Consider the following 13,741-nt stretch of genomic DNA (forward strand, 5'->3'; position numbering starts at 1 on the left):
ACAGGGGTGTTCCACAAAGGTCACTGCTCTCCCCTCAGCTTTTCAACAATCACATTGAACCCGGTACCACTCTACTCAGGAATTCCAACATCCCTTTCCACTTATATGCTGATCACACACAGTTATATCTGGAAACCACCTCCACTGACGACATCCAGAGACTCAACGCCCTGCTCAGAGAGGTACAACATTAGCTCTCAAGTAACCGCCGGAAACTCAATCATGAGATAACGGAAATACTCCTCATCTCCAACAAAGACAAAAACGCCCAAATTGCAGAATGGCTCAAAGCTATTGACGCCCTCAATGGTTACCTCACCCTGGCGAATTCAGTAAAATCTCTAAGTATCACCCTAGACCCGAAACTAGACATGAAAAAACTCATTATAAGATCCGCTAAAAGTGCCTTTCTCAATTTTTAATTACTGTACAAAATAAAACCTTTCCTCCCTCCAAAAGGACCTTCAACAAGCCACCCAAGCACTGGTGCTCTCCAGAAAAGATTATGGGATTGCAGCCCTGACTGGTACAGCAAAATCCCACCTCGCCCCCCAGAAAACAACCTTTAATGCAGCAGCCAGAATGGTCAACGGAACTAAGATATTCAAACACATCTCCCCTGCACTCAGAGAACCTAAATTGGTCCCAATTGAGATGCGAGCCAGCTTCAGAACAGCCTGCCTCACGTGCAAAGCCCTGCACACAGGCAAACTGGAATACCTAGCCGTCAAACTCAAAAGGGCCGGCCAGTCCAGGAACCTCAGGAGCTCCAACACTTTGCTACTCATCCCGCTAAAAACTCGCAAAACTGCGGCTAGATCGCTTGCTGGAAACGCCCCCAAAATCTGGAAGTCCACCCCCCCACATCAGAACGATCCCCTTTGTCTTTCTCGACCGCTCGAGCGAACCGATAGGAGCCAAGGAAGTACCTTAGCCGGTACTCCATCTAACTTCAACTATGTGACCGGTAACACTGACTCTGATCAAGAAAACGTTTTGGATACTCAACTTATGGAATGTGGATTATTATTTTACATAACTAAGTCACTTTCTGGGACACTCTGCATATATTTTCTTGTGTAATATGACAGAATTGTAGTACGTTATATGTTTTTTTACTGACATTGTGGCAATTGTTTTATGTCATTGTAAAGGAACGTCTATTGTATTTGTTACTTATATGTTCATGTAACATTTCTTGTTTATATGCGCATGTTATGCTTGTTTGACCTGCACCCTCCATGCTCCTTCTGCTCGATCACTCCTTTGTTCGATCTAGATCCGGCGCAAACCCCTTTGTTCTTCTATATTTTCTGTACTATCTATTTGCACATAAGTTACTTGCTGTGAAGCGCTCTGATACCCTCGGGTCCAGCAAGCGCTATATAAAACTCCTAAAATAAATAAAAATAAATACAATTCACGACTAGGAAATGAAATTTGTCTTGGCAAACCAATTAGGAAGTAAATAGGCCGGACAGGTTCATTTGGGGGATTTTTTATCAGATGCCACAGTTCTGATCTTTTTGGTTTAAAAGTTATAACAAAGACAGTCTGACTGACTTTTATTGTGAGAAGCATAATAGTACTTTTAGGGTGGACTGATTTTACTCTGTATTAAAGCCTGTAGACAAGAATGTACATGGAATCTGACAGGTGTCTCTATAGGGCAGCTATCATGAAGGGTTCTTTCACTACACACAATACTGTTCCAAGATGGCCATTCGCTGCTATGCTTATTTTTTTTCCTTTTACATATTCTGACCTGCAAGCACAGGACTTCCACATTTATGAAGTAGCCTTTTTCTTTTTTTTTCTATTTCCATACTTCTCCTTTATCATTGATATCGTTGCGGCATATGTGTGTGTTTCTTTTTTTTTTTTTACTGAGGATGGGAAAGTGGATGAATTTAAGAATGCGTCATTGGGTGGATAAATTGATGCATAAATGGGATTATTAGTGGGAGAGAGCATGAATGATTAGATATTCAATACCTACACCCGACTGTAATTGAAGAGACATTTCCAGTAATAAGTCAGACCTACTGGAGTTGGCGTGCATGTATTTATACATGGTTTTAATTGGTGCGGTCTGTCAGTCTACTTTTAATTTGCAGCCCTCACATTCCTTTAAACATTCAGAGGTTTAGTGAATACGAGGCCTGTCAATTTATAATTGACTGACATCAGAGCAGTACAAAGAACCCATTTAAATGTTGCCAGTGATTAAGGCACCTAAACTGAACTTAAAAATGTCCCTTCTCAGATGCAAACAAAATAATGGCTGTAATGCAAAAAATTGGAAGTCTTCAGTGCTGAATACTTCAACATCATAAATTGACATAGAACTAAATTTCTCTCTAAAGCGAATTCTAGTCTCTTTAAAATATGTATTTTCTTCACAATAGTCAAGACACTAGTAACCCACAAAAAGAAGGAAATTGAAAGAAAAAGAGGTTTAGCAAAAAAGGGAGGCGATTGGAAATGTGCAAGTTTTCATAGTTTAGAAAGTCTAGTTGAATTAGTTTAGCAAAAGAAGAAAAAAAGATAAGATTAGTATAGGCATCAACTACAGAATCAGAAATGTGAAGAAAGGAATTACATGATTAAGACCATGTGGCAAGACAAAAAGATATTAAAACAATAGGATTATATTTTGAAGGTGAACAGGTATCAGGAAGCCTTCTGGGTTGGGTGAGGCGTCTTTTCAGATAACCTTTTGGGAAGTAGTATGGCAGATAGCTTTCGTCCCCGCTTCCATTTCTCAATTTGTATCTGGAAACTTACAGGAATGGAACGGCTCAGGTACCGCGTTGCAGGCGTGTTTAGCCCAGTGTATGTGGGTCGGTAGGAGCTGTAATCATCAGTCGCGCAGCTGTGAAGGTAGGTAGGGCTGTTGAAATTGCTGCTGCCATTACCGCTGCTCCCTCTGTTGTACTGGTTGTTGTTGTTAAGCTCTTGGTAGTTTCTGGACATATGCTGAGAGTTGCCATTCGAGTAGCTGGAGGAAAGACCCTGGGAATAACCTGTCCTACAGGGTGAAGATGTCACTTTGCTGCCTGCATCATCTGAAGCATCTTTCAGGTTCCCTAGAGAATTGCCTAGTCTTGAGTTTATGGAAAAGCTGAATGGAAACAGGTGGAAGGAAAAATACACAATGTATGTATACATGTATCATGCAGACATGGCACAGTAAGACAAATGGTAGGACAAGGATAAACGGCAAAATAAAAATAAACATGCTCAAAATTGACATAAAGCACAAAGAAGCAACACATTTAACGAACTGTTAAAGATAAAATGTGTGCCTTTTTATATTCTAGATCAAACTTAATTATAAGACCAATCTAACAAATTTAAATTCATGAATCCATATTATTAACTTAAGAACCTATTAAAATATAGAAATAGATCCGGTCAAAGAGCCAAACATTTTTTACATTTTGCGAACAATATTATTGTATAAATGTAGTTTGGACTTTACCTCCTGTCATAACAATTACCTACCATAAACCATTTGTGTTGACAAGCGGTCAGACAGGCTAGGCTTCTTAGGCAACAGAACCCTCCATACTGGCATTTGCTGTTTCACATTTCTTATTTTATCTATTAGTCTCAAGTCCCAGTATGCAAAGCGCCATGGACTAAAAAGCACTGCTGGCTGAGAATGACACACAAGATGGGTCAAGAAATAAGTGAACAGTAAGGTAAACTGGGCAAAATGTCCTGGTTGGAGGAAATACAAGTGATTTCTATTGCAATTAGAGCAGGGTGTAACTATCAGGGCAACAGCTGACAGGGTGATTGAGTTTCATTTAGATCCCTTGTATATAGATTTGATATTGATTCCACCCTCACGACTACAATGGACAGCTATTCTGCAGGTTGTTGCTGTACAGGTGAGGGTTAAGAATCTTTAGTTATAAATGGACCTCCCCCTTCAGGATGAGGGAGGACATTTTCCAGTTTCAGCATGCCAATAAACCTTACCCTTTTAATCTGGAGTTGGCAGATGTAGAACTTCTGCCTATTCTTTTAGCAGCGGCCGAAGGAGCTGCTGTAACTTTGGATGACTTCAGAGGAGACATTGAACCTTGTGCGACACTTGAAGTATTTACCCTGAAACACAGAAATATGTCAGTTTCATTTTTCATTAAACACTGAAATTGGAGTTTACACCTGTAAACTTTATCACTTTAATAGGACCTAAAAGCCCATCTGGCTTAAAATGGAAATAAAACAATTTGCTTCCAATCAATTTAACGTAACACTATGAACTTTAAAAAAATAAGAGTAGCCTCATAATAGCCTAGCTTTTTCACACAAATCAATTTTGTAATTTTATAGGGGAAAAGTAAGAGCATACTAAGTAAGAGATACATTTCTCATACATTAAACAGTTGCACATATAATTATATTCATGGTTGTGGGTCTCTGACAATCTGGCCCTCTCACTTGAATCCTGAAAACTAATGAAAATGTCAAGTAAAATAATTAAAATAAAGAAAAGCAAAATAAGAAAAACTACAACTGGAAAACCAAGTAGAATATTGAATTTGAAAAACTGTGCAATAACAAACAAACTCTTTATGTATCTTTAAAATCCTAGCTTTACTTTACAGATTAGATTAAAATATAAAACGCTGCATAAAGCAATTCGTTTTCACTAAATATTGTTTGTATTTTAGCCAAAGTAAATGAAATAAAGTAATACAATTCCTAATGCAGCAGGATATCAAAAAATACTTCAGCGGTGCAATTATATTTAAAAGTTCAAAATAATGAAAGACCTCAATTTTGAAGACAGTTCACAAATTGGATGGCTGAAGAGTTCAAAAATAGTAGACAATCAGGTAGCAAAGGGGTAGTCTAGAAATATGGAGCCAACTGAGGACCTGATTCGCCTTTTCTCGTATGCTTTTTTTTCCAAGACTTTCTCATCAAGGAGAACATTTTAACAGTTCTGGGCACAGTGTCAAATAATGAGGTGGCACACAGATCTGGTGTGCACTAGCAATCAATAATTCTGGGTACAATTGTTTTTCTTCCATTAATATCTCATCCCTCAGCATGTGGGGGGCATCTAGTTTATTAGAGACTTCACTTATGCAGCACCTCTGATGCCTGCAGGAAATCCCCACTATCCTTATATTATTCCATCTTGAGCAGTTTTTTGTTTCCTCACACTTGCATTCAAATTCAAGGCTCTTCATGCATAGAATTTGCTCTATTGTTTCTTTCTACAATTTAAATTCCAGTTTCCTAACCTGTTCTTTTGTCTGGGTTATTTCCTCAGCAATCCCCGACCTTTTTGAACAGGACATCTATCTTTTCATTTAATGCTCAAAACTTTTCACGTGTTTTTTTGTGTAGTTAATCTATGTAACTTCCTCTTATATCAACAAGCTTTTTCATAGATGTTTCATAGTATTGTTGGTACTTGTCATTTGGCTTTATCTGTTCTAACTAATTACCATGGATTAGTTACTTATTGTTCATGGCTGAAATCTTCCAAATTGTTTGTACCCGATGAATCACTAAAAAGATATAGATGTTAAGATATCAAATTATCTAGCATGACTATTTCTAGAAGAGATTTTTCCTGGTTATGGGCATGGCTCATCACTTTCTGCACTTTGCTCATGTTCTTTATCAGACTTTCTACTTGAGGTTTGTTGAAGAGTCAAGCATTGCCTTTAACCTATCATTTTGCCTTTAGTTATGTAAGGTGAAATTTTGCAATGACAGGCGATATCAATCTCCTTTGAATTCAACTTTTCTTTATCAGTTTCTACATGCTCTCTCCACTTTCTTGTAGACCCTATGTCCCTTAGGTTGCTAACTATGACTTCTATCAAACACCAAAAATGTGAGTGGAAATACTTGTAAATTGTCTAAACACTGGCAATAGTTAAGGGTAGCATTCTAAAGCACCGGTTCATTTTTGCCCACTATGCCATCTCAGGTTAGACCCAGCCATATGCAAATCAACCATGGTGCTGCCGCAAGAAGAACAAGTGCACAAGTAACCCAGGACTGGTTTCAGCCTAGCTGGGTTGCTTCAGTTGGATGCAGCTTTTTTTCCAGTGGCACAGGTCTCATGTCTGGGCATACCATTTGCCACTTTAGGGTGTTGCATCAAACACACAAGAAGTGTTGGCAAAACAGTTGAACCACTAGCAATCCCTTGGGTGCATTCCAACACATCAGGATTTGCCCACTATGCCACCTAGCATTCCTCCCATTGCTTTGGGTTTCTGGCGCTTATATTTAATGCCAGGTCAGCTGGACGGAGCTTTGTTCGAGAAATCTGAACTCTTGTCTGCTCAACGAGAGGCATCATGTTCGGTGTACCAAAGTTATTCATGTGAGGAATATTCCACCCTTGTTGCTTTGGTTGCTGGAGGTGTATACATTGTCTGCTCTTTCAATTTTTATAGGTTCTTCTTGTTATCAGTTTCCTTGGAAAAAAACATGGCCATAACATTTCCCCTTACTGTTATGTCCGCCTCTTTTCTTGGAGAAGTACTTTATTTGATTTCAATATATTAAAAAAACGTATTTTCCAAAATATTCTTAATTGAGCGGATATTGTACTTCTTCCGGGGATTAAACTATGTCCTCTTCCTTCCTCCTCAACTGTATTTCTTTTTCTAGGAGGGTCCTCCTTTTGCACCAGTGAGGAAGAAGAATGGAAGACCATGTACTAGGCTCTTTGTTCTGCACACAATATCATTTTTTCAAACTCCGGTTAAGAAAGATACTGCAAGTGCATTGCTTCAATTACTTCAATGTTATGGTCTCAAGATTTATCCCTTAACTGCCCCTTTTTGTTTTAATATATTCGTAATGATTTGTTCAACTTGCCTCTGGCATCAATCTCTTCCGGTGTCAACATGCGCAAAGACAGCGGCAATTGGCAAGCTCAAAAGTTGGTGGCCCATTCAGGAATAAAAGGTGTCTCTTCATTCAGTTAATCCTGATGTCCACAGTGGTAGAACCTTGCCCTTAAAGTGCTTGCTTGAAGTCATAATATATTATGGCAAAAACTGGCACGGATCATCTATCAAAATGCAGCTCGCAATCACATTAGAGTACTGGAAAAGGCACACTGCAAGAAATAAGAACCTGGCAGGCTCCTAACACAAACGTTTCATTACTTTACAAATCGGAAGGAAAATAATATTGCTTACAAAATACACTCTAATGTTATCAGTTGATTCTGAACTCCAAAGTTGTGTTTTTATAATCAAGAATGTGTCGGATCTAGATTAGAATTGTTTCATAGTAGTTCTTTTTAATCCTTAAGTTTGCTCAAATTATGCATAAAAGGAATAGGAGACTTCAACATGTTCCTAGGGGAGGTAACAGGAGACTGCAACCTAGACGACGATAAACATCGAGCATGGGGGATCATCTCCCAGGACAACTACAAGTGGGGCAAACCAACAAAAATCTCGAAAGATCTGCACAGAGAACTGGAAAGTCTCTCAATGGTAGCACTAAACGGCCACATGCCAGGGGACAGACCTCAAGCCCCAACTTTCCACAGAAACGCGGTCAACACCGCAATCGACTATACCTTCGTCGCCCTCCCACTTCTGGGCTTAGTAAAAGATTTCAGGATTGGGGTGTCCGATTACAGTGACCATCAGCCCCAAGAACTCACTCTAGGTATCCAGGGCACTGCCACAACATACGCAACTTCAAAACCCTGTCAGACCACGAGATACCAACATAGGAGAATCCGTTGTAAAATACGCGACCCAGAAAAGCTAACAGCTGCTGCAAAAACAACGTGGGAAGAAATCAAACTCACCGAAGGAAGCACCGTCCAAGCCTGGGAAATTTTTACCAAAGCTATGGGCCAACCCGCCCCACCTGCTGTCACCCAACCAGTACAAAAAGTGCCTCAGCCAGGACAAAGCATCTGGGCAGGAACAAACCAGTGCACCCACTTGTCATCAAGTGAGCATGCCGAATTTAAACACCTAAGGGGCGACAAACAGAGCAATTCGCTCTATTCGCCAAAACAGCGCAACTGTCGGCACCATAGATGCACTAAGAAAACTTCGAACAAGGAAAGAGAAAATCATCTGGCGCGCAAAAAAGAAATACAAAGAATCACTCTGGGCTAAACTACTCCATGATGCCAAAATGAATAACAGTGCCAGATTCTGGCAAACGGTCAAGAGCATCGAAAATCCATCGGCTCCCAGGATCAACTCCTACATAACGGAGGACGTTTGGACAACCTATCTGCAACACTACTTTAATGTAGGCCCCCAAAGCAACTTGCAAAAACCAGCTGAGTTCTATGCTGATCTATCTCGGCCCACCCTTTATAGGAATAATCTACCACCTAGTTCCTCCCTAAAAACGATTGAGGACGGAATATAGCACAGCCACCGTGATGGTGCCCCCGGGCCAAACGGCTTTGCCGCATTGTTATACAAACAAGATCAAAAGTATTGGTTTGGCTCATTACTAAAGCTCTTTGGCAACATTTCTACAACAGGAACAATCCCAGAATCCTGGAAAGGCTCAATCCTCTCGCCTATCTATAAAAAAGGCTGTAAAAGTGAACCAAAAAACTACAGGCTCATCGCCCTCATTGACATCGAGGCCAAGTACTACGCGGGACTTATTCTAGCCGACCTCCGGGAATGGGCAAGGGAAAAGGCCTTAATTCCAATTAACCAAACAGGCTTCCAGGAAAACCTGGGGACCACCACAAACATCCTGGCTTTTTCCCTTTTAGCCGATTCGACAAAAGCAGCAAGAAAACCATTATTTGTCTGTTTCATCGATTACAAAGCTGCCTTTGACAGCATAGATAGAGGAAAGCTATGGTCAAAGCTAGTACGATGGGAAATTCCTCCCCCCCTTCTGAATCAACTCATCCTACTACATTCCGATACATGGGTCCAAATAAAACTGGGGAGTGGTACAATCGTATCCAGGCGGATCCCAACCTCCAGAGGCTTAAAGCAGGGGTGCGTTTTGGCTCCTACTCTATTTAACCTCTTGGTGGCTGATCTTTCAAATGACCTAGATAACTGTAACCATCATGCACCAAACCTGGGAGGCCTCCCTCTCTCAAATTTACTGTACGCCGACGACCTGATTTTGCTCAGCCAAACCCAAGTCGGCTTACAACACCTGCTCCATACTACGAACAACCACGCTTCAAAAAACGGATTAGAAATCAACTTAGAAAAGTCAAAAATAATGGTGCTAAACCAGCGCAACCCAAAATGCGACTGAAATGGCAGCTGGGTGAGAGAACTCGAAGTCGTCCACGACTATAAATATCTAGGAATTATCTTTGACAAGAATGGGACATATGACCAACAAAAAGAGGTGATTCAGAGACGAGGAACCATCTTAGCAATCACCCTGAAAAATCTTAAAAGCAAAATAGCAGGACCAAACCTGCTCCCGCTGCTTGAAGTGCTTCGCGCAAATCTGCTGCCCACGCTCACATACGGCAGCGAGGCCTTGCGAGGGTCGGACGAAGAAACACTCAATAAAACGGTTGCTAAAGCTTTAAGAATAATCTTCAAGCTTCCTAAATACACCTCCCCAGCCCAACTACGCCTTGAATTTGGAATAGTAAACCAGAGAATAAGCAGGAAGGCCGCGTATGTAAAGTGCTGGTATAAAATAAAGAGTGCAGAGGCGGGCTCGCTGAACTCATTCCTATGGAAGGAAATCTCAAGGAAACATGCCTCAACGGCCAAAGACTACCTCCAATCAGGGATCAGCTTGTTAGCTCTGGAGAATATATGGGAGTCAGGACTCCCATTCAAGACCGTAAAAGACCTGGTGAATAAGTCAATAAAGCTCGTCTCCACCGCAAATGATAAAGAATGTCTAAATAAGAGGGCCCATAGCTGGTTCGTGATACAAAGCTATCCAAAATGCTCACCACAACCGTACTTCGGTACCAGCTTTTCCGGGCCTTTAAAAGAAGGCTTCTTGGCCCTAAGGATGGGCCTCCTTCCTGTCAAACCACATTTGCCCCCCTAGAAACGTACATTCACATCTACACAATGCAGACTATGTGGCGAAACCAAAGAAGATATGCTGCATCTCCTATGCATATGTAAGTTCCTAGACCGGGAGAGGAGAGAACTGCTAAAATCGCATATAAATGAAATGCATATCCGGACGTGCAGACAGGCAGTGAAGGAGCGCTTCAGCGGGGCCAACGTTAAATTAACCTGCAGCTTCGTCCGCTACATGAAAACCGCCCAAATAAAGCTTCTCGCCGCAGCCTGAGCACAGTTGCGCGCACCCTAGCTCTTTTATCCGGCAACTCTTTGACTCCCACTACGTTCCGATCCTGAGGCAGTCGTCCACGACCACACAATAGACTATTAGAACTACGGATACTGGCGTCACCCCCAGACGGGGACTTACCCTTACTTCTTTCTTAAATTTTATACCTTCATCACAAACAAACTGTATGTAATTTTAACCAGAAAATTGGTCGATTTTAATGCATATCCATCACGCTGTTTTTTTTAAGACAATATGAAATGATGTCACATATATGTATCCTTTTATACAGTTTCTACTGATGTGTGTACTGGTAAGATTTTAATTAATCAAGCAATAAACTTACTTAAGCATAAAAGGAATATTAGAACGTTGTTTCCATTTGACTTGGATTCCATAATGGTGTACTACAGACGTTAGCAGATTTCCATTGCCTAGAAGTGGTTTTCTGAACCTCTCCTTATATGAAATACAACATGTTGCTGATTTTATTCAACTGGACAGACCATTCATGTCAATTCAAGGTTGCTAATTACCAACTACTGAACTTTGCCTTATTCAACCTCTACCGATAAGGTCAAGGACCACGGAGCTTACTCAATCACTAGTTTTTGCATACAACTGGTCTGTACCATGTTACTTAGCACCACTAAGCATACCTTGCCCTGAATTAGTCTCATGGTTAAACACACTTGCACATGCTGAACAATAATGCTAGCTTCATACTAATCTGAGCTCTTTAGTTCCACCAGTTTGGCTTGGATACAGATCCTAACATTGGCCAATTCCAAATCTCCTCACCCATGACTCCTGCTGCATGCTAGCAGGGCTAGCAAGTTGAGGAGTATGACCAAAATCGACTTTCTGTGTATCAGATGAAGATTCAAAACTTTAAAATAAACTATCAATTTGACTGATCCAGGAGGCTCACATGAGCCCTCAAAGTGGGATAAATACTGCCCAGCGAGACAGTAGGTCATATTTCACCAGGACTTTAAGAAGCTATTTCATACCAGTGTTTGGAGAACGTTTGATGGGAATTAAGCTTTGCTGATGCATGTGACCTATTAGGAGAGGGTGATAACCCTGGAATCCGAAGGATCCTTACTGCTTTGTCAAACCAATAGAAGAACTGAAATGTCCAGAGTGGAGAGGAGCTGACCAGACTGCCAGTTAAAACAGTGGGTGCTTAGAAACCGTTTCATTTATCCCCATTCAATTTAACAAGAGAGACTTGGGTATTAGCAGAGACCTCAAATGACCTCTTCAATTGCATGCTGATTGGAGGGGTGAAAAAACTAGTCAACACCAGGCATTCCTATTGAAATGGATATCAAGAATGTTACGATTGACTATTTTTTTATGAAATAAGCACTTAAGTATTTATTTTGTTAGGGGGGTAGATGTTTGGGCTACTGTTACAAACTGCTACATGGTAATGCTTTACCTGGGAATTTAGTGCCATTGACTAGTACGTTTTTCAAACACTTCCAAACATTATATTAAATCCATCAGGTCCATAAAGTCGCCCCAAGCATTTGCCATGCTTTCCAACACTGGGCTAGAGTTTGCTATTTACAAATGTACCGGTTTGTGTGCACAGACTATAAATATTTGTGGTTAGGTTTGGGCCCAACAAGGTGTTCACATATTCTCGCTTCACTCTGCGTCATCAAATCCCAATCTTATTTGCAGCTATAGCACAGGCTAGGCGTTTGCTTTATTGTATTACTTACTGAGTTATACTGTATCTGATTTGCTATCCCCTTTTACCATAAAGAGTAAGCCTAGACTACTCATTGCTTCCCTGGAGAGTCAAGTATATTTCAAAAGTAAGGTAAGGGATGTTGAAAAGCATGAAGAAGAAACCCAAATTATGAGCACAGTATCTAAGGCAACATTTTAGTAACCAAATCAAAAAAGGCTAAACTGAGAAAGAGGAGAATGAGTCAAGAAAGCAAAAGTATGTCAAGAGAAAACTATTGATCAAGGAGAAAAGAGCATACTGGTTACTTGCCATCAAATTCCTGTTTTTAGGTCTAAAGAAATAAAAAAGTCTGTGTGTTACTATGTACAATCACCAGATTACAACGCCTTCTCAGCACTGCACAATACTAAATAATTTAACTGCAAGCAGAAGATTGGGATTAGAAAAAAAAGTGACACAATATTGTGTTTCACAAATTTGCGACAGGACGTCTAATTACCTATAGCATTTAATTTGATTAAGGTTTCCTTGAATGCTGAATATACCTAGCCAGCAACCAAAGTCTGATGTTATGTGTATTTGTTAAACACGATTATCAGTGAGGGTATACTAGTGCTGAACGTGTGCCTTGCACCACCTATGGTTGGTTGGTTAATTGAAAAGCAACATCTTCAGCCTTTTTGTGGAGTTCAAGAAGAGAGAAGGAGGCTCGGATGTGGAGTTGGAGGACAATCCACACTTTAGGAGTGATGTAAGAAAACACCTGTCCTCGTGATATGGTTATGTGTATGCATGAGATGTGTGCAAGCAGGATTTCAGCTGAGTGGAGGAGCACTCACCTGAGTGGAGGTCATTGGATAAAGGAGATGCAAATCTTCAGGTTATAGGTGGTCTCACAAAATAATGCATAGAGCGCTAAAACAACTTTGGATTAACACAAAACTAAACTGATTTAAAATGCTGGCAATTGGGTGGGTACTCACAAACATTTCCATCGCATTTTTGGAGGATAAAAGCGCGTGTCAACGTAGATCTAAAAACTTTGGAGTAAATATGCTTTTAGAGTAGTGATCTAAACAAGAGTAGGGTAGGTTAACAGATTTCCTAACAAATAAAAAGCATTTTTTATATTAAAAAAGGCAACAATGTTCAATTGTGCATTTTCACTGACCCTAAACCACCAGATTGTTCAAATATTTTTGTGAATCCTCAAAAATGTTACAATATATTAAAATCATACGCTTTGCCTGGAAACTTGTAGATTTACTCAGTGTTTTGGGAATTGGGCTAATGCAGTGAAGAATCATAACTGAACAATCACAATGGTGCTGATGCCTTTACTCACAAGCAATGCAACAATGGGGCTATGGAGTCGGCAAACATACCTGAAAGGCTGAGAAGTTGATCTAGTGTGCATTTTCATATCATCCATCCTAAAGAAAGCATGAGACTGTGGTTAAACACGAGTAAAGTGTAAAAGTTTATCTAAAGATTACAAAACAAAGCACATCAGTGATAGCGACATAATTTGATGTATGACCTGATTACCATGTTAACTCATTTTTTATAAAACGAATGCAAGATAAAGTCAAATAAGCATACTTTGACCACTCACATAAGTCATTTCATTTTTAGCACCAATACTATTTTAGAATATAGTTATGAGTCACTTGATCAAGATAGTTTTCCTAACAAAGAACATGTTTCATGAAAACTTAACTTGAAACATTTTTGTTTTTTCCATTAGCT

The 13,741-nt window shown here is 40.1% G+C and overlaps 1 protein-coding gene across 3 annotated transcripts in view; it reads right to left on the reverse strand.

Moving 5' to 3' along the window:
- Window positions 1-13,741, reverse strand: part of CDC14A (cell division cycle 14A) — a 541,681-nt gene that overhangs the window by 22,635 nt on the left and 505,305 nt on the right. For 2 of the 3 annotated variants that reach the window (XM_086954444.1, XM_086954436.1), the window contains 3 exons: window positions 13,378-13,425; window positions 3,991-4,119; window positions 2,788-3,124 (listed from right to left, as the gene is read on the reverse strand). In XM_086954444.1, coding sequence (XP_086810570.1) covers window positions 2,788-3,124; window positions 3,991-4,119; window positions 13,378-13,425 — 514 coding nt within the window. The remainder of the gene's footprint in view (window positions 1-2,787; window positions 3,125-3,990; window positions 4,120-13,377; window positions 13,426-13,741) is intronic. The other variant, XM_086954453.1, reaches the window with a different exon arrangement.

The sequence above is a fragment of the Lissotriton vulgaris genome, chromosome 1_1 (assembly GCF_964263255.1).
Source record: "Lissotriton vulgaris chromosome 1_1, aLisVul1.2, whole genome shotgun sequence".
Taxonomy (NCBI): Eukaryota; Metazoa; Chordata; class Amphibia; order Caudata; family Salamandridae; genus Lissotriton; species Lissotriton vulgaris.